Genomic DNA, 16,827 nt, shown 5'->3' on the forward strand with positions numbered 1-16,827 from the left:
TGCAGTTCCAGACTTCAATCAACATTTTAATTACCAAGTCTATATTTAGCAAGACAATGTGGGAGAGATAAAGAGGAAGGAAGGGGTAGGTGGTGAGGGGTTCTCAAAGGAGCTGACCCATTTTCTGCATTGGCTGCAGAGCCTTGCAGTCCTGGCCAGGAGTTCTTGGCCTTGTGCCTTTCAGAAGTGCCGACAGGCATCAAGGAAGTACTTACGCAGCTACAGCTCAGTGGCAGCTGCAAACCCCATCTACGAAACATGTCATCAGGACTGTCCTTTAATAGTCTTCCTCCTCTCTGCAGCTGCGGGAAAGAGGACTGGCCAAGAATTTCAGGTGGGGTCAGTGTGACTGCAGGGTCACCGCAACAGCTTTGGCTGTGGCGTTGAGGACGGTGGTGGGAAGCCGAGCAGCAGGGAGCATGGCAGGGATGTCTCTGGGGACCCTCTGGATGGGCGGGATGTTGGGGCCCTCCAGTGTGTCCAGGATCCCTGGAAGGAAGATGGAAGGTGAGCGAGGGTCAGATGGGCCCAGCCCACCGGCCATCATATCTAGCTTCTTGCTCTAGGCAGCTGCTTTCCCATTCTCCCCCACCCAGACCTTCCTGCCACTTACCCTCTACCACTTTGTGGTAGGCAAAATGCAGATAGAGCAGGAAGAGCATGTGTAGGGCAGCCAGGGTGCCACAGAGGAGCAGCCGCTGTGTGGGGCCCACGGTCCGAGACACCAACACTGCTACCTAGGGCCATGAGAATACAGCTCAAAGGGCCTGGCTCCAAAGTGAGGAGTGGGGACAAGACACCCCCACCCAGGGCAGAACCATCTTTGGGCTCTTCCCTCCCATTTAGGGCTCTTTGTGAGATGGACAGCTCCAGGCTGTCTTCCCCAACTCCCTGGGAGGACAGCCCACCCCTGGAAGCCTCTTGCCCAGCTTACCATGCGCAGTGTGGACAGTCCACCCACCAACAGCCAGAAGAGGTAGAAGAGGGCGTGGAGGTGGATATTATAGGTGATGAACAGGACAATGCAGTGCCCAAAGAGGCCATAGCCCTGGGAAGGAGGATGGTGGAGAAGAAAATCATTCAGGTTGGGCTGCTTTCTGGCCCCTCATGGGGACCCTGGGAAACACATGGTCCATTGGCCTACTCCTCCCATTCCAGGCTTTGGGGCCCCAGGACAGATGCCGACCAAGGCCTGGCTACTCTTTTTAACATCACTCTTGCCCACCACACCTGGCTCCTTACCAGCAGTGCCAACATCTGCAGCATGGTGATCTGGGCGTTGCACAGGTAGGCAAGGAAGTAAATGAAGGATGAGACTCCCAGCCAGTAGCCGAAGCAGGTGCCAATGGCTGTGCCCATCAGGGTGCCCTCCCGCTGTGGGATGAAGGCTCTATTTAGTCCTAGGAGGCCTCTGATCTCAGCCTCACCTAGGGCCTTCCGCAGGGGCTGTTCCTGTCTCACTCCACCATCGTATCCTCAGGCAGCTTTCAACCTAGTGCAGCCACCCCCCCAAAGTTGTCTGTCCTGCTTACGATAATAGTGTCAGACGTCTTCATCCCATGGAGTAGGATAGCAACCAGAGTGAAGACCAGCATGAGAGGTCCATAGAGTTCACCTGCAATTTTCTGTCAATATACCAATTCATTCAGGCTGGAGGGTACAACAGCTCATCTGTTTATGGCTTCCCAGGATTTGCCTGGTGGTCCCACCCTCTGCCCTGGTGCTTCCCCCGGCTCTCCAGACATGCCACCCTCTATTCACCTGGGGGAAATTGACCATCTTGATAGGGATCATGGACTCCAGGAGCCTGGGAGAGGAGAGGAGAGATTAAAGCAAAAGCAGCACAAGGCCATGAGGTTCTGGAGGGCAAGGCCTGAATTTTATTCATCTCTAACTCCAGGGAATGGGGCCTGGCCTAGAAGACATGTTAGATGACACGGTAGAACAGGGTAGTAAAGACAGATAGGGAATGAGGAAATCATTTCCTTGCCCCTAAAGTTACTTCCAGGAAGGACAACCCTCTGAAACTTAGCTGACTGAAACAGCAGCTATATTGAGAACTCAGCCCTACTGGGCCTTGAAGGAGGGCCCAACCATGTATCTGTCTGCCTCCTCCCCTTGAAAAGACAGGCAGGCTGGGCGCGGTGGCTCACGCCTGTAATCCCAGCACTTTGGGAGGCCGAGGCAGGCAGATCACAAGGTCAGGAGTTTGAGGCCAGCCTGGCCAATATGGTGAAACCCTGTCTCTACGAAAAATACAAAAAATTAGCTGGGCATGGTGGCGGGCGCCTGTAGTCCCAGCTACTCAGGAGGCTGAGGCAGGATAATTGCTTGAACCCGGGAAGCGGAGGTTGCAGTGAACCGAGATCGCGCCACTGCACTCCAGCCTGGGTGACAGAGTGCGACTCCATCTCAAAACAAAACAAAACAAAGACACAACAAGACAGGCAGACCTCAGCAGAGAGTACCCAGAATTCAGGGCTGTAATGGGGAAGCCCTGGGAAAAGTCTAGCCGGCTAGATGGAAAGTTTAGAATGAAAGGTGTTACTGAGGGAATAGTAAAACCGCCTCCTCTTCCTGCTTATCTGTGCCTCCAGGCACTTTCGAGTATTTTCTTGAAAAATATACGTGAAGTGGTATGAAAATTTAGTCACTTCCCTCTTCTCTCAAGTGGCTAGCTCCTAATCATACCTGGGATTTTAGCTAGATTTTACTTCCTCTGGGAAACTTGTCCTGTCCCACCCACCAACCTGCTTTGGCTCACATATCCCTCCTGTGTGCCCCATCATAGAATGAGTACTGTACTGTAACTGCACTCAAGAGCAAGGCTCCCATCTATCTTCACCACTGAACCAGATACGATTAGTTTAGCGTCTGGCACAGAGCAAATGCTTAATAAATACTTGCTGAGTGGTCCTGGGTATTTGATTAGCATTGATTAAAGGATGAACAAAAAAACCAAGCCAGGATTAAATCTAGTTCTTGAAAAGTCACTCAAAAACTATGCCCTGATATTTTGATTCTGAGACTGTTCTGGTGCTGGGAATAAAAAGATAAACAAGACAGAGCCTGCTTTTGAGATGCTGTTGGTCTCTGGAAGGAAGATTCCAGGAATAAGAAAGGATAGCAGTGGTGAAGTGCTGTCTATTAGAGGCAAGCGCAGAGTTCTTTTTTTTTTTTTTTTTTGAGATGGAGTCTCACTCTGTTGCTCAGGCTGAAGTGCAGTGGCACGATCTCGGCTCACTGCAAGCTCCGCCTCCGCCTCCCAGGTTCATGCCATTCTCCTGCCTCAGCCTCCCGAGTAGCTGGGACTACAGGCACCCGCCACCATGCCCGGCTAATTTTTTTTGCATTTTTAGTAGAGACAGGGTTTCACCGTGTTAGCCAGGATGGTCTCGATCTCCTGACCTTGTGATCCGCCCACCTCGGCCTCCCAAAGTGCTGGGATTCCAGGCGTGAGCCACCATGCCCGGCTGGCAAGCACAGAGTTCTATAGGAACACCAGGAGAGAACAAACTGGGGATGGGATTGAGGAATGTGGAACAGAGGAAGTGACATCTGAGGTAGGTTTTGAGGGAAGATGAGTAGTCAGTTAGATGGAAAAGAAGAGGAAGATGGTGTGCTATTATTACTTGTTTCAGTGACAGGTGCAGTGATGAGAGGTGATGGGGTCATGAAGACGGGGAGCCCACCAGAGCCCAGGGCTTGAAATCTGATTGTAGTGTGCATGAAGGACTAGGTGTTAGGAGGGAAGCTTCTTCAAGAGAAGGCTCCTCACCTGCTTCGCACCTGAGCAGGCTCCACATCAAAGTAGGGTCTGAGGATGTCGATGTTGGCGTACAAGCTGAAGGCCCTGGAGGCTTGTCTTTTCCCAGCCTGCCACATCTGAAGTAAGGAAGATGGGCATAGGTATTGTGGTACTGTTGGTTCTAGATCCTGTTGCCTATTTTCCGTTTGATTTCTACATGGTTCTAACTGGACAACCTGGGGCGAACATCACCAACACCAATTCCAGAACACGGGACATACCTAGGTCTACTTTTCTACCTGCAGAGGATTCAATCTTGCTTACCTGATCAGCCACCTGCCGGCTCAGCTGTCCCTTAAAGCCCTTCATGCCCAGGAACTCTCCATCCTCCTCTTCAGCAGCAGCTGCATCAGCTGCATCAGCGTCTACTTCTTCCTCGCGCAGGCGCTGATGCAGCTCACCCATATCCTCGAAGCTAGAGCCTGAGGTATCATCCATGTTCTCCATGTCAATCACAGCTGAGCCTCCGCCCTGTGAAGACAATGGCTCCTAGAGTGCAGGACTTTTCTGTTCCATCCATTAAGTCCTCCGCTCATCCCAGGGTTTAGGGCTTTGTTCTTCCACTGCTGAGGATACGGCTTGGAATCACTACAGATCATGCCACTCCATTCCCCCTCATATGCTCTCAGAACGCCTGGTTTCTAGCTTTGGCTATCTTTTCTAGCCTGGGAAACCTACTAGTCTTCCATTCATGTCTTTCTCCTACGTTACCTATCAAAGACTAAAAGGCTGAAAAAGTGCCCATTTCCTTCTTTCCTAAGCCCCAAACAAAACTATACACATAGTATGTTTTCAGCGAATGCCAGTGAATCCCACCCAACCCCACTCCATGCCTGACCCCGACCAACCTCCTAACTTGTTCCAAGAATACCTTCTTCCTAATGCCTCGGGCGGGCCCTGAAACCCGAGATCCTCAGGCTGGAGTACTAGTCTGGCCCTTTCAGGTCAATGTTAATCCCACTGACTTTAGTGTGCACGAAGACCCAAAGAAGAGAGTTTTGTAAATGGAGCGGACTTCCAGGCCCAGAGGGGGAATCCCCAAGACACTTCTGGACATCGCCGGCCCTCCGGTTGCTGGCAGCTGGTGCCTTGGGGCCATTACCTGGATGTTTTCTTCGAACCCTCCCCATTCCGGGCCAGCTCCATTTCGGGCGCCGCCCGCCGGCGCCGCTGTAGTTGCCATGTCCCTTGAGGGCTCCCGTCGCTGAAGCCCGCGCTAGCCCCGCGCGCGGAGTGGGCAAGATGTGGGCCTCCGGGAGGTAGACGTCCAGGTTCGAGGAGAGGTGGGATCGGCCGGAACACAAAAAGGAGAAGCCCGGATGTTTGGACAAAACCAACTTCCGGAAGCTGGGGACGTGGACCGGGGGGGGGGGGGGGGGGAATCTCGCGATATTTAAGATTCCTGGAGGCGGCGGGTTGCCACGGAGACGGAGCAGGGATACTAGGACGCACGCGCGAGATAGAACCTCTAGTCTCGTGGAGAGATTGAAGATGGCGGCTTCTCAGGCGGTGGAGGAAATGCGGAGCCGCGTGGTTCTGGGGGAGTTTGGGGTTCGCAATGTAAGCCTTGTGGCCTTGAGCTCGGGCGGGAGGAATGAGAGCGGAACAGGGATGGGTCTTGGGATTGGCGTGGGGATAGCCGTGGGCTCACTGTCCCTTCGTGGACAAATTCGTCCCTTTGCTCTAGGTCCATACTACTGACTTTCCCGGTAACTATTCCGGTTATGATGATGCCTGGGACCAGGACCGCTTCGAGAAGGTAAGTGGGGCCGGAGTTGTCTGGGGAGGGTTATGAAGGCCAGACCCTGTGGTCTGAGCAGCCTGTGTCTGTCTCAGAAGCTGCTCTTGGGGGTCGCTCCGTTTGTAAGTTTGTTGAGCAATGTGCTAGACGCTCCGTTTACAGGCCAAATTAGACACGGTTTCTACCCAGTTCTGCAAAGATGTTCAGTCTTGTTGAGGAGTGGTGTGTATAAACAAGTGAATCTAGTGTAATATGGTGAAGGTGGTTGATAGCGATGAAGACGGCAGGGTTGGGGTGGGGAGCATTCCGCTGAGACCAGGAAGAGGGGCGGAGAGGTACTTAACATTTCAAGAGGAGGGGACATCTCAATTGAGCCTTGAATGGTAAGTAAAAAAGAACAGGAGTTAAATTATGAAGGGTTTGTTTCAAGTCAGTGAAGTTCAGGATATACAGGTTTTGTGTGTATTTAGTCTTTTGTATTGTTTCACTTAGCTTAAAATAAGGGTTAAAATTGCATTTAAATAGATTACTGAATGTTACCGTTTAGGCAACTGACCTTTGCGTGCAGCTTATAAACATGATCTGTAAATCAGTGCTTGGGAAAATTTTACTTTTTTAACCTGTTGATACAAGGAATAAAGTATGAACAATGAAAAAGGTTAATGCTTGAAAAAAAATTATGGCTTGTGTGAAGTGTGCTCCAGGAATGTCCAAGTAGTTCTGGCATGAGTGGTAGGCAAGGTTGAAGTGTGTCTTGGGCACTGTTGATGATAGGGAGATTGAAAATAGTTCTTAAGCAGACATGATGAGATTTGCAACCTTGATGGCTGGGAGGGAATGAGTTTGAGGAGGATCATATGGAGCAGGCAGATCTGTTGTAAGGGAAGCTGAGGTTGAAGACATTAACTAAGACTGATGGTAGAAATAGAGCAAAGGTAGAATAGAAGGTAAATTTATGATTGCTTTGGTAAAGGCTGTGGGGGTAGCATAAAATGACTTTTTGGCTTGGGAACTGCTTTGATGCATTGTCGTATCATTTACTGAGAGGAGAAATGGGTCTGGGGAGCGGGAATGATGATGCATTGTTTTCTGCATGTGGAGAAATCTAGCAGGCTAGAAGACTGCATGCTTGAAATGAGATCAGAAGTGAGATAACATTTTGGGAGTTGTCAGAACAGATAGTTGCTAAAACTGTTAGTACAGTTAAGGTGACCTGGGAGAGAGACAAGAACCTGGCAAATTTAGAGATGGGTGGAAATCGATCATCAGAGAAGGAAGAAGAGTGGAGCTCAGAGCTCAGAAACCAGGGGAATAGTTCAAAAAAGGAGGGGATTTTTTTCTTTGCTTTTCATGAGGCACTCTTATGTCCCAGGCTGGAGTGCAGTGGCGCGATCTTGGCTCACTGCAACCTCCGCCTCCCGGGTTCAAGCAGTTCTCCTGCCTCACCCTCCCGAGTAGCTGGGACTACAGTCATGCGCCACCATGCCCAGCTAATTTTTTGTATTTTTAGTAGAGACGGGGTTTCACCATGCTGGCCAGGCTGGTCTCAAACTCCTGACCTTGTGATCTGCCCGTCTTAGCCTCCCAGAGTGCTGGGATTACAGGTGTGAGCGACTGTGCCGGGCCAGGAGGGGGTTTTTTAATCAATGCCAAGCATAACAGAAGTCTAGTAAGAGGACTGAGTAGTGTCAACAAGACTAAGCACTATGGTAGTTTCTGTTCTTCAGTAGAATAGCTTCTGTGGATGGTTTGGTTGGAAGCCATATTGCATAGGGTTTTAATGAATGGATGACAAAAATGGAGACTTTTCATGAAACTTAAAACACTGGGCGAGATAGAATATTTAATAAGAGACATTTGGGCAAAGGGAGGTTTTTGGATGAGAGGATAATACTTGAGGGAATTATCTAAGGGGGAGGTATGAAGAGATATTACACAGAGAGCAGGTTTCACTTAAATGTTTTTCCTGTCCCTCTAGAATTTCCGTGTGGATGTAGTACACATGGATGAAAACTCACTGGAGTTTGACATGGTGGGAATTGACGCAGCCATTGCCAATGCTTTTCGACGAATTCTGCTAGCTGAGGTATTGGCAGGCATGGTGACAAGGCTGGAGTTGCTTTGGGAACTGCACTGACACCTCACTTGGAGAATTAAGTGTCTCAAGCTGTCCTTCCCTCCTTAATTTTCCTGGAATTTTGCTGACCATTTTACCTTCTCATTCTTTGTAAATTTTTCATTAAACATTCTAGGAAGAGAGATAGCTCCCTACCTCTGGAGGTTGGGGTTACGGGGATAGGTAGGGGATCTGTTGGGTTTTTGCAGATAAGTGGTTATTTTTCCTTGGGCAGGTGCCAACTATGGCTGTGGAGAAGGTCCTGGTGTACAATAATACATCCATTGTTCAGGATGAGATTCTTGCTCACCGTCTGGGGCTCATTCCCATTCATGCTGATCCCCGTCTTTTTGAGTATCGGAACCAAGGTGAGAAAATGAAATTTTGGGAGAAGTGGACTATCTGGGTTCAAATCCTGGTTGACTGTGATGTTGGGTAAGTTACTTATCTTTGTACATCAGTGTCTTTCATCTGTGAGAACACTTGCCTTGTCTCCCAAGTTTGCCATAATTAAATGGGAAACATGTAAAGCATTCAACATAGTGCTGGCACTCAGACGTTTACTAGTTCTTAGGAGCTCCCTCCATTTGTGCAGGAGATGAAGAAGGCACAGAGATAGATACTCTACAGTTTCGTCTCCAAGTCAGATGCACTCGGAACCCCCATGCTGCTAAAGATTCCTCTGACCCCAACGAACTGTACGTGAACCACAAAGGTGAGTAGTGGTAGGGTGAGGAAGAGGCCCCACCTGTGGGTAGCTGCTAGTTTTAGGGACTGAGATCTTCTGACATGTTTTTCCTCCAGTGTATACCAGGCATATGACATGGATCCCCCTGGGGAACCAGGCTGATCTCTTTCCAGAGGGCACTATCCGACCAGTGCACGATGATATCCTCATCGCTCAGCTGCGGCCTGGCCAAGAAATTGACCTGCTCATGCACTGTGTCAAGGGCATTGGTGAGAACCCTGTGTGCCTTCCTGGGAAGGGGGATAGTTCGGTTGCAGTGGGGCAAGCTGACTAGGGAACTCAGCTGAGATATTCCCGGCAGGTAGAAAGCCAAGAGGGTTGTGCTTTTGCTGTTAGTAGCTTAGGAGGAGTATTCTTCCTAACCCTAGGAGGGTTTCCTATAGGCATGTTCCCTCTTCCTCTCCAGGCAAAGATCATGCCAAGTTTTCACCAGTGGCAACAGCCAGTTACAGGCTCCTGCCAGACATCACTCTGCTTGAGCCCGTGGAAGGGGAGGCAGCTGAGGAGTTGAGCAGGTGCTTCTCACCTGGTGTTATTGAGGTGCAGGAAGTCCAAGGTATGGTATTTGGGATGCTGTTCAAGTTAGGACCTAAATTATATTTTCTTTGAAGGTGACAGAAATAAAAACCCTGGGCTCCTAAAAGTATAACATGGTTTGCTACCAAGTGGCAAATTAGAAAAAAGAATAAAAAAACATGGTTTGTTCTCATTAGGTAAAAAGGTGGCCAGAGTTGCCAACCCCCGGCTGGATACCTTCAGCAGAGAAATCTTCCGGAATGAGAAGCTAAAGAAGGTTGTGAGGCTTGCCCGGGTTCGAGATCATTATATCTGTGAGTATGAAGTGGTGAGATGAGTGGGCAGTGCTCTTTGGTGCTGCAGCTTCCTTCCAGTCTAGATGTGAAGTTTATGAGTAAGTTTTACAGGCAAGCCCTGCCTAAAGTGTCTCTTTGGTCCCCAGTCTCTGTTGAGTCAACGGGGGTGTTGCCACCAGATGTGCTGGTGAGTGAAGCCATCAAAGTACTGATGGGGAAGTGCCGGCGCTTCTTGGATGAACTAGATGCGGTTCAGATGGACTGAGTTTGGATGCTTCTGAGGCAAGCTGAAGCTTTGGGTTCTGACTGACCCACCCTACAGGACTGCTGAACAGAGAGCCCAGTGTGACTAGGGATCCTGAGTTTTCTGGGACAATTCCAGCTTTAATCAATACATTTTGTTAAATGTGCCATAAAATGAGACTTTTTACGCCTTTATAAGGCCTTAGATGTAAATAAACTCACCCAAACAAAAAAACTTTTTGAGACTACTTTTGAGTTTGTTTTTTGAGACAGTCTCACTGTGTTGCCCAGGCTGGAGTGCAGTGGTGCAATCTCGGCTCACTGCAGCCTCCTCCTGGGTTCAAGCAATTCTCAGGAGGCTGAGACAAGACTAGCTGATGCTACAGGCGTGCACCACCACACCTGGCTATGTCTAATTTTTTGTACTTTTCGTAGAGACAGGGTTTCACCATGTTGGTCAGGCTGGTGTCAAACTCCTGACCTCAAGTGATATGCCTGCCTTGGGGCCTCCCAAAATGTTGGGATTACAGGTGTGAGCCACCACGAAAAACAGGGGGCCTCACTTCAGAACTGGTTTAGCATTTACCAATTAAGAACATCAGATGTGCACTCCAGCCCGGGTAACAGTGAGACCCTGTTTCAAAAACAACAGAAAGAACACCTCCTGAGAATTGGCAAATTAAGGTGGTTTCTGGGAGCACAGCCAAACCCTAGAAAAACATTCAAGCTAGAGTGAATGTGCCACTTCACCTATCTCCTGGTTTACCAGGGAAGTTCATGTTGCTATTGACAGCTCCAACAAAGAACAGTAGCAATTCCTGTGGGCCAGGCCCAGCAGCCACACACGAAAGACACTGAGAGAATGGTATGGGCTGCCTAGTCTGGGTATGTCAGGAATAGAAATCCTTTTCTAACTGGCACACCATTTCAGAAAGCTTGAAAAACCAGATTCATCAGTCACATTTCTTCCTGTTTTAGTCCCGGGTGCTCATGAAGTAACCCTGGAGTATGTCACTGGTTTTAAGACTAGGTTGAAAAAGGCAGATGGGTCCCTTTCTGTACGAAACTGAGATTTTTACTGACATGCAGATGTGCTTTAGAGTTAATGTTTCTACAAAAAGTTTCTATAAACAATAGAAAATTTCTAGCATGAAGTCACAGGATGTTAAAAATATTACAATGCAATAAATACAACTACACCCTCCACAGCCCCAACCAGACAGGAATAGGCAGCTATCAGGTTTGGAGGGAAACACTCTTGAGGTCGCCTTCACGATCCACAGAAACCCAGAGCACCACACAGGAAGAGGGAGCAACACAAGACTCCAACTTCTGCTTCCCCAGCTTTGCTTCTTCTCAATCTGACCCTGCCTGTGGCCCGCACCAGCTAAAAACTGTAGCTTCAGTCCACTTCGGCTCTCGTGGAAACCCTCTTGTCAGTGGACTGGATGGACAACAGGTCTGTTTTTGTGCAGAGCACACGGACACACTGGTTTCTGTATGGATTAACTCTGCCTTACGGCCAGTAATAACCTCAGGGCCAGGTCCCGTATCCATGTCCTCTCTGTTTACAGGGCCTTTCAGTGACCTCTAGAATGGACTCACAGTACAGGTTGTGATGCGAAGGCATGTATTCTTTTGGAAATGGCCTTTGAGAAAAGTAACCAGGGACCTGAAAGACCATGAGATTGTGGAAGGCACCTGGACTTAGTCCTAGGAGAAGACCAGCGGCTTTGCTAGCTGCTCATCACAGATGTAGCCTAGTTGGTCTGTATTATCCTTGGATGACAATGGTGTCATGTGACACTATCTAGGGTACTGTGGCTCTTGTGCCTGAGTGGACCTTGAGGCTGGGGAGGCCAGACTGAGGGGTCATTCATGGAAGGGCAAGATGTGTGAACTCTAAAGGGGATGTTAGCACTAAAGACTGCCCAGCCCTGGTACTTGGAGGTACTATACTTGATACTGTGCCAAGTTTAGCAGTAGCCTGTACCATGGATCCCATCAGGTGACCAGATTCTTGCCCAAAGCAAAGTTGAGAGAACTGACCAAGTTCTCTTCAGCACTTAGCACCTAACCCAGACATGCCCCTTAGGGAGTGGGGAAAGTTTCCTGCCAGCCCAGCAGCAAAAGGGCTCAGTGGCAGTTGGAGTGGTCCAAGAGAAACTCTGGCACAAGTAGTTGAGGGCTGTGCTCTTGCTGCGAGCCTTGCTAGTCGCAGGGTTGGGCACAGCACCCTTAGTTACCATTCTGTACAGGTATGTGGCTGCACGGTGGTGGGAGGGCTTGTGGGAGAAGGGCTGCTCTGCTCTAGCTTTTCTTGGAAAAGCCAAATCTCCAAGTAGAATGGGAACTATCTGGGACATCTAGACAGAATAGTTTAAGCCCTAACTCCCTTTCTTGATACTTTAGTATAATTACTTCTGGTCCTGCACAGGGCCTGTTCTCTCCAGCTCCAGACCTGGATCTCTTTCCAGGCTGACAGTGGTGGAAAGTGAGGTGGCAGTGCAAGAAGGGCCTAGAGATTAGCTACAAAGGGAAAGAAGAGATGACAAGAAAGGCCGAGGAAGGATGCCCAAAAGCTTGATTCAGGGTTCAAAGATGGTGGCCAGGCCACCCCCATCATTGTCCAGCACCTCCGTCTCCAGCATTGGCTTTGTTTTTTTGAAAAGTGAGGGAAGATTCTTAATGTGAACTTCTTTTCGGAACTGCTCTCCCAAGGGTTTCTGTGGAAAACAAATGAGAAAGAATTAATGCTGGGCCCTCAGTAGTAGTTAAAGATTCTCTTGGCCCGGCGCAGTGGCTCGCGCCTGTAATCTCAACACTTTTGGGAGGCCAAGGCGGGTGGATCACCTGAGGTCAGGAGTTCAAGACCAGCCTGACCAACATGGAGAAACCCCGTCTCTACTAAAAATACAAAAAATTAGCCAGACGTGGTGGTGCATGCCCGTAATCCCAGCTACTTGGGAGGCTGAGGCAGGAGAATCGTTTGAATCTGGGAGGCGGAGGTTGTGGTGAGCTGAGATCGCACCACTGCACTCCAGCCTGGGCAACAAGAGTGAAACCCCATCTCAAAAAAAAAAAAAAAAAAAAACTCACCATAATGGTCAATAACTACAGCTGGTTTATGGTTTGCCCATACACATGATTTAAGAAGGGGGTTGGGAGCACTAATGAAGGTGCATGACCTACCCCAATGCAACCAGCAATGAGGCGTTTGAATTGGTCCTTTCGGCGCTTGTCAGCCACTTTCTGCAGGGAGGGGTTTAAAAGCTTGCAGTCAAACTGGTCCAGTGAGTCCTTCTGTATTTCAGGGATTTGCTCCATTACAGCTCTTATCTCCAGGTACCTGGGGCGCTGATATCAGCAGGGATAAACTTACTGGATGTAGGTTTGGATATTGCCACCCTCCCCATTTCCTGCCACACCCATTTCTCAGAGATTGCACCAGCAATTTGGCAGGTGCCTGAATTTAGGATAAGGCCCAAGAGACTAGGAGCAGACTGAGTGATGAAGCTGCAGCCATCCTTCCCCCATGCTTTCCCCACTCACCAGTGCCTCGTATATCTGGAAGGCCAGATGGACCAGGGAAGCCATGCACCCGTCGTGCTGCCCGTGCATCTGTAAGCCTTTCAGCACACTGGTGAAAAGCCACGTAACTGCATCTGCGAGCAGTGTCCCTGACAGCACCTGGGGAGACAACTGTGCTTTAGGGCCACAGGGGGCCTCTCTCAAAGCCTCAGCACCCCAGTTCTTCTGAATGATTTAGTCAGTCTGCATGACCCAAACCTTCCATGAGGGGCAGGGAAAAGGGGTGAATAACCATACTTGTTTGAGGAGAGGCCAGCAGAGCTGTGAGGTTGTCCTCTGGCAGGACAGAGTATCTTTCCAGGCCAGGGAATTGAAGGCTGTAATTAATAGCGCTGTACAAACATCCTGAACAGGAAAAGATGAAGAGTTACAATGGGAAAAGCAGCACAATTTTCTCTGATGATTATTACACATCAGGAGCCGGAGGGTTTTTTTTTTTTTTTCCTCCCCCCCTCTAAAGATGGGTTTGTTTTGTTGCCCAGGCTGGTCTTGAACTCCTGGGCTCAAGCTATTCTCCCATCTAAGCCTCCCGAATAGCTGGGACTACAGGTGTGTGCCACCATGCCTGGCTTAGGAGCTGGAGTTTTAAATAGCTAAGCAGGAAAAATAAAAGAAGTGAGTTTACTTCCTCTATTTTTGTGTATTGCCAGTCAAAAAATCAAAATGTGAGAAAACCTGTATGTGTAGGATGGAGACAAAGCTCAGGCCTGGCTTGGGGAGGCTAAACACTAGGGATCTACATCAGTGTGCCTACTATGTGTTTTCCTGAGAGCTCCTGCCTATGCTGGTATGGGAGACACCATGGCATTGCACCTTTTCCCTCGTTTTTTTCTAGGGCCTTTGGAACCAGGAACTTATGTAACAAAGGAGTATTACAAAAAACTCTTGATAGCACCATAGAGCAAGAAAAGTAAAAGGTGACTCCCCACCTGGGCAAAGAGTAAAGGTATCACCTGCTCCTTCTACCCACCTCATGCTTCATCAGACATTTGCCCAGGTCTGTAAGCTCTGCCATAGCTGAGGGGGTGACCTCTGTGGCCATCATTTCTTCATCTGTTATCAGAGAGTAGAATGTTAAGCTCCATCCTTTCAGAACAGAGAAGAATATCTTGTTCTGACAGAAGCGCAAAAAACAAAGCAAAGCTGAGTGTTCTAGGCTAAGTGGTGGCTAAGTAGTACTAGGAGCCCTCCCACCTCCACATAATAATGGCCCATGCCCATGGCTGATCTTCTAGAGATGCACTCAAGCTGTACATGAGGGAAATGGGAGCTTCTAGGCAGAAACATAAAATGCTGCAAATACGGAAGTTACTTTGTTGTTGGACAAATATTTGAGCATCCTTTCTACCAGACACTGATTTAGTTACTGGGGATAAAAGTTATAGGACAATAGGTCCCTTCCCTGATGGGAGTTTACATTCTAACATGGGAGATAGGTAAGAAAGGAATACATAAATAAAAACATAATGTTGGGTAGTGACAACTGCTATGAAGAAGAATAAAGCAGAGGAATACAGAGTAGCTGGGGTTGCCATTTTTGATAGGTTGGTCATGGACGATCTCTGGGAAGAGGTGACATTGGAATGAAGCAGGAGAAAAGATCACATGTATGGTTGGGAGGAAATCATCTGAGACAGAGGAAACAGCGAGTGCAAAGGCTTGGAGGTGGGAGTATGATGGAGGCACACAGCAAGAGAGCTGGTCCAGAGATGATAACTACATGTAGGGTGTCTTCTCACCAGACTGCAAGGAAACTGACCTGGTTCAGAAGGAACAGTATTTAGGCGGCTAAGAGCAGAACTCCAAGGTCTCACAGGCTCACTTACCGTCTCCATCTGCTGGGGGAGCACTACTGTGGTCAGCACCCTTCTTTGAAACACAGCAAACCGCTAAAGCAAGAAAGCAGGGTTACTAGGTGAAGGGTGGGTATATACTACCACAACAGCCACCTCAGGCCCACTGATCCCAACCTGTCTCTGGCCAGGTGAGGAAGGAGGAAGATGGGGGTACTGTCCAAGGCACAAGAATTAGCTTCACCAATAGAAATAGAGGCATTCTGATGACCGAACTGTTTTGGTCCTTCAAGTTCAACTAGCTGAGAGAAAATTACAGAATTCTCTGAGAGTGAGTGACTAGGAAAGGATGCTTGATACATCCCTGGTCTACTTTGAATCTCAAACAAACAAAATGACACAGTAAAAATAAAAAGAAAATTAACAGCCTCCATGTCCAAGAATTTAAAACATTTCCCTATTTTGACAAAACTAGGAAGTTATTCCTAATGAATCCAAATTCCTTCTGCTATTTTTGTTTCCCCATATTCAGCTTGCAATTCATAAAGTATCCTTAGGTTGACTTAAGGACTGCCTTGCTTCTATCTAGTTATTTCTTTTGGATCTGTCAGTGTTGCTACAAACATGAACTTTTTTTTTGAGACGGAGTTTCACTCTTTCGCCAGGCTGGAGTGCAGTGGCGTGATTTCGGCTCACTGCAGCCTCCGCCTCCTGGGTTCAAGCGATTCTCCTACCTCAGCCTCCTGAGTAGCTGGGACTACAGGCGTGCGTGCCACTACGCCCAGCTAATTTTTGTATTACTAGTAGAGACAGGGTTTCACCATGTTGGCCAGGATGGTCTTGATCTTTTGACCTCGCAATCCACCATGCCCGCCGCAAACATGAATCCTTTGCATTAGTCAGGCCTTCATGGAGTTGGCTGAGCGACCAGCTCTTCTTCCAGGAAAATTCTCTATAGCCCCAGTTTCGACATGCCACTTACTGATTAGGTCCATGACTTCTCGGGTTAACATCCTCACCAGTTGCTCCTCCAGCATCTCTTGAGACTCTGGGTTTTCATCTGCAGCCTCGTCTTCTCCACTGCAGAAAACCAGGGGGCCAAGTTCCACAGGAGTGCAGAAAAGGAAGGACAAGGAAAGCAGCGACCCTAATCAGACTCTCTCTGACCACTTTCTTCTCCTTTGGGTCTTCGTTTTATGCAAAAGTTGGGAATGCACAGCAGTGATCCACTGAAGGACATTATTACTAGTGACTCTGTCCAGTTGGATAGACATTACAGAATCAAAATAAGTGAGTAAGGTAACAGTAGCCCCTATGAAGGCTGGATCTCAGAGTCTGCCTGCTGGTAACAGGCTGTCCAGACAAGCCATGTATCACCTAGGCTGACTACAACCTACTGCACTTCTACCCTGGGACAGCAGAATTCCTGCCCGCTTCCTTTTCCCACCCCAAACCTGGCTGCCAGCTCATCCACCAAGAAGAGTGGGTAGGTATCCCTTACCACAGCAGGCTCCTTTGGTTGATAACTTGCCATTTCTGAGAAAGCCTCTGGGAAAACACAAAGGAAATAAATGCTAGAATTGGGGAAAGGATTGGAACACATAATATCTAAAGTCAAGTCCACTTCATGATTAAAATTAGCCAAGGATGATTCTAGGCATCAATGACAACCTCTGTAGACTCCACACCACAAGGTTAAAAAAAACATCTATGGTTTCTGTAACCTATCCCACATCCCTGATGAAGGTGGTATCTCAAACACCTCTTTGCTTGGAAAGAATTAACAACATTTTTAGAATTCCTGGGTCTCTAGACATACCTGTTCTCCACCCAGCTGGTCCCCCTGCTTAATTCTAGAGTAAGGATAACAGACCCAGCATTCCTGGCAAGGGTCTGTGAGCAAGCATTCCTCTTTTTACCTCTCCTCAGTTAACAGGAGGTTAGGAGCAGAATCTGCAACTGAAGCTGTCTTGTG

The 16,827-nt window shown here is 48.6% G+C and overlaps 3 protein-coding genes across 5 annotated transcripts in view; 1 reads left to right on the forward strand and 2 right to left on the reverse strand.

Annotated features, from left to right (window-relative positions):
* On the reverse strand, positions 1-5,269 carry YIPF3 (Yip1 domain family member 3). Of its 2 annotated transcripts, none has more exons than XM_004044078.4 (9): positions 4,911-5,269; positions 4,073-4,279; positions 3,779-3,885; positions 1,762-1,807; positions 1,533-1,625; positions 1,243-1,374; positions 935-1,048; positions 614-737; positions 1-489 (listed from the first exon to the last, which is right to left on the reverse strand). In XM_004044078.4, the coding sequence occupies exons 1-9, from the start codon at positions 4,989-4,991 to the stop codon at positions 341-343; spliced, it is 1,053 nt and encodes a 350-aa protein (XP_004044126.1). In that variant the 5' UTR covers positions 4,992-5,269; the 3' UTR covers positions 1-340. The 2 variants fall into 2 exon arrangements, with proteins under 2 accessions (XP_004044126.1, XP_063563228.1); XM_063707158.1 differs by having other exon boundaries at positions 4,073-4,371; positions 4,911-5,135.
* The window catches only part of POLR1C (RNA polymerase I and III subunit C), a 21,826-nt gene continuing 10,265 nt past the window's right edge, over positions 5,267-16,827 (forward strand). Inside the window, exons 1-9 of one of the 2 annotated variants that reach the window (XM_004044079.3) lie at positions 5,267-5,368; positions 5,496-5,567; positions 7,528-7,635; positions 7,901-8,033; positions 8,261-8,380; positions 8,470-8,622; positions 8,820-8,969; positions 9,127-9,243; positions 9,372-9,703. In XM_004044079.3, coding sequence (XP_004044127.1) covers positions 5,300-5,368; positions 5,496-5,567; positions 7,528-7,635; positions 7,901-8,033; positions 8,261-8,380; positions 8,470-8,622; positions 8,820-8,969; positions 9,127-9,243; positions 9,372-9,490 — 1,041 coding nt within the window. In that variant the 5' untranslated portion in view covers positions 5,267-5,299 and the 3' untranslated portion in view covers positions 9,491-9,703. Of the gene's footprint in view, positions 5,369-5,495; positions 5,568-7,527; positions 7,636-7,900; positions 8,034-8,260; positions 8,381-8,469; positions 8,623-8,819; positions 8,970-9,126; positions 9,244-9,371; positions 9,704-16,827 lie in introns of those variants that run through there. The other variant, XM_055389720.2, reaches the window with a different exon arrangement.
* XPO5 (exportin 5) overlaps positions 10,522-16,827 on the reverse strand; it is a 53,893-nt gene continuing 47,587 nt past the window's right edge. The window contains exons 25-32 of the mRNA XM_031011991.2: positions 16,354-16,400; positions 15,835-15,932; positions 14,886-14,948; positions 14,030-14,112; positions 13,297-13,404; positions 13,021-13,158; positions 12,661-12,825; positions 10,522-12,194 (exon numbers count right to left, since the gene is read on the reverse strand). Coding sequence (XP_030867851.1) covers positions 12,057-12,194; positions 12,661-12,825; positions 13,021-13,158; positions 13,297-13,404; positions 14,030-14,112; positions 14,886-14,948; positions 15,835-15,932; positions 16,354-16,400 — 840 coding nt within the window. The 3' untranslated portion in view covers positions 10,522-12,056. The remainder of the gene's footprint in view (positions 12,195-12,660; positions 12,826-13,020; positions 13,159-13,296; positions 13,405-14,029; positions 14,113-14,885; positions 14,949-15,834; positions 15,933-16,353; positions 16,401-16,827) is intronic.

The sequence above is a fragment of the Gorilla gorilla genome, chromosome 5 (genome assembly GCF_029281585.2).
Source record: "Gorilla gorilla gorilla isolate KB3781 chromosome 5, NHGRI_mGorGor1-v2.1_pri, whole genome shotgun sequence".
Lineage (NCBI taxonomy): Eukaryota > Metazoa > Chordata > Mammalia > Primates > Hominidae > Gorilla > Gorilla gorilla.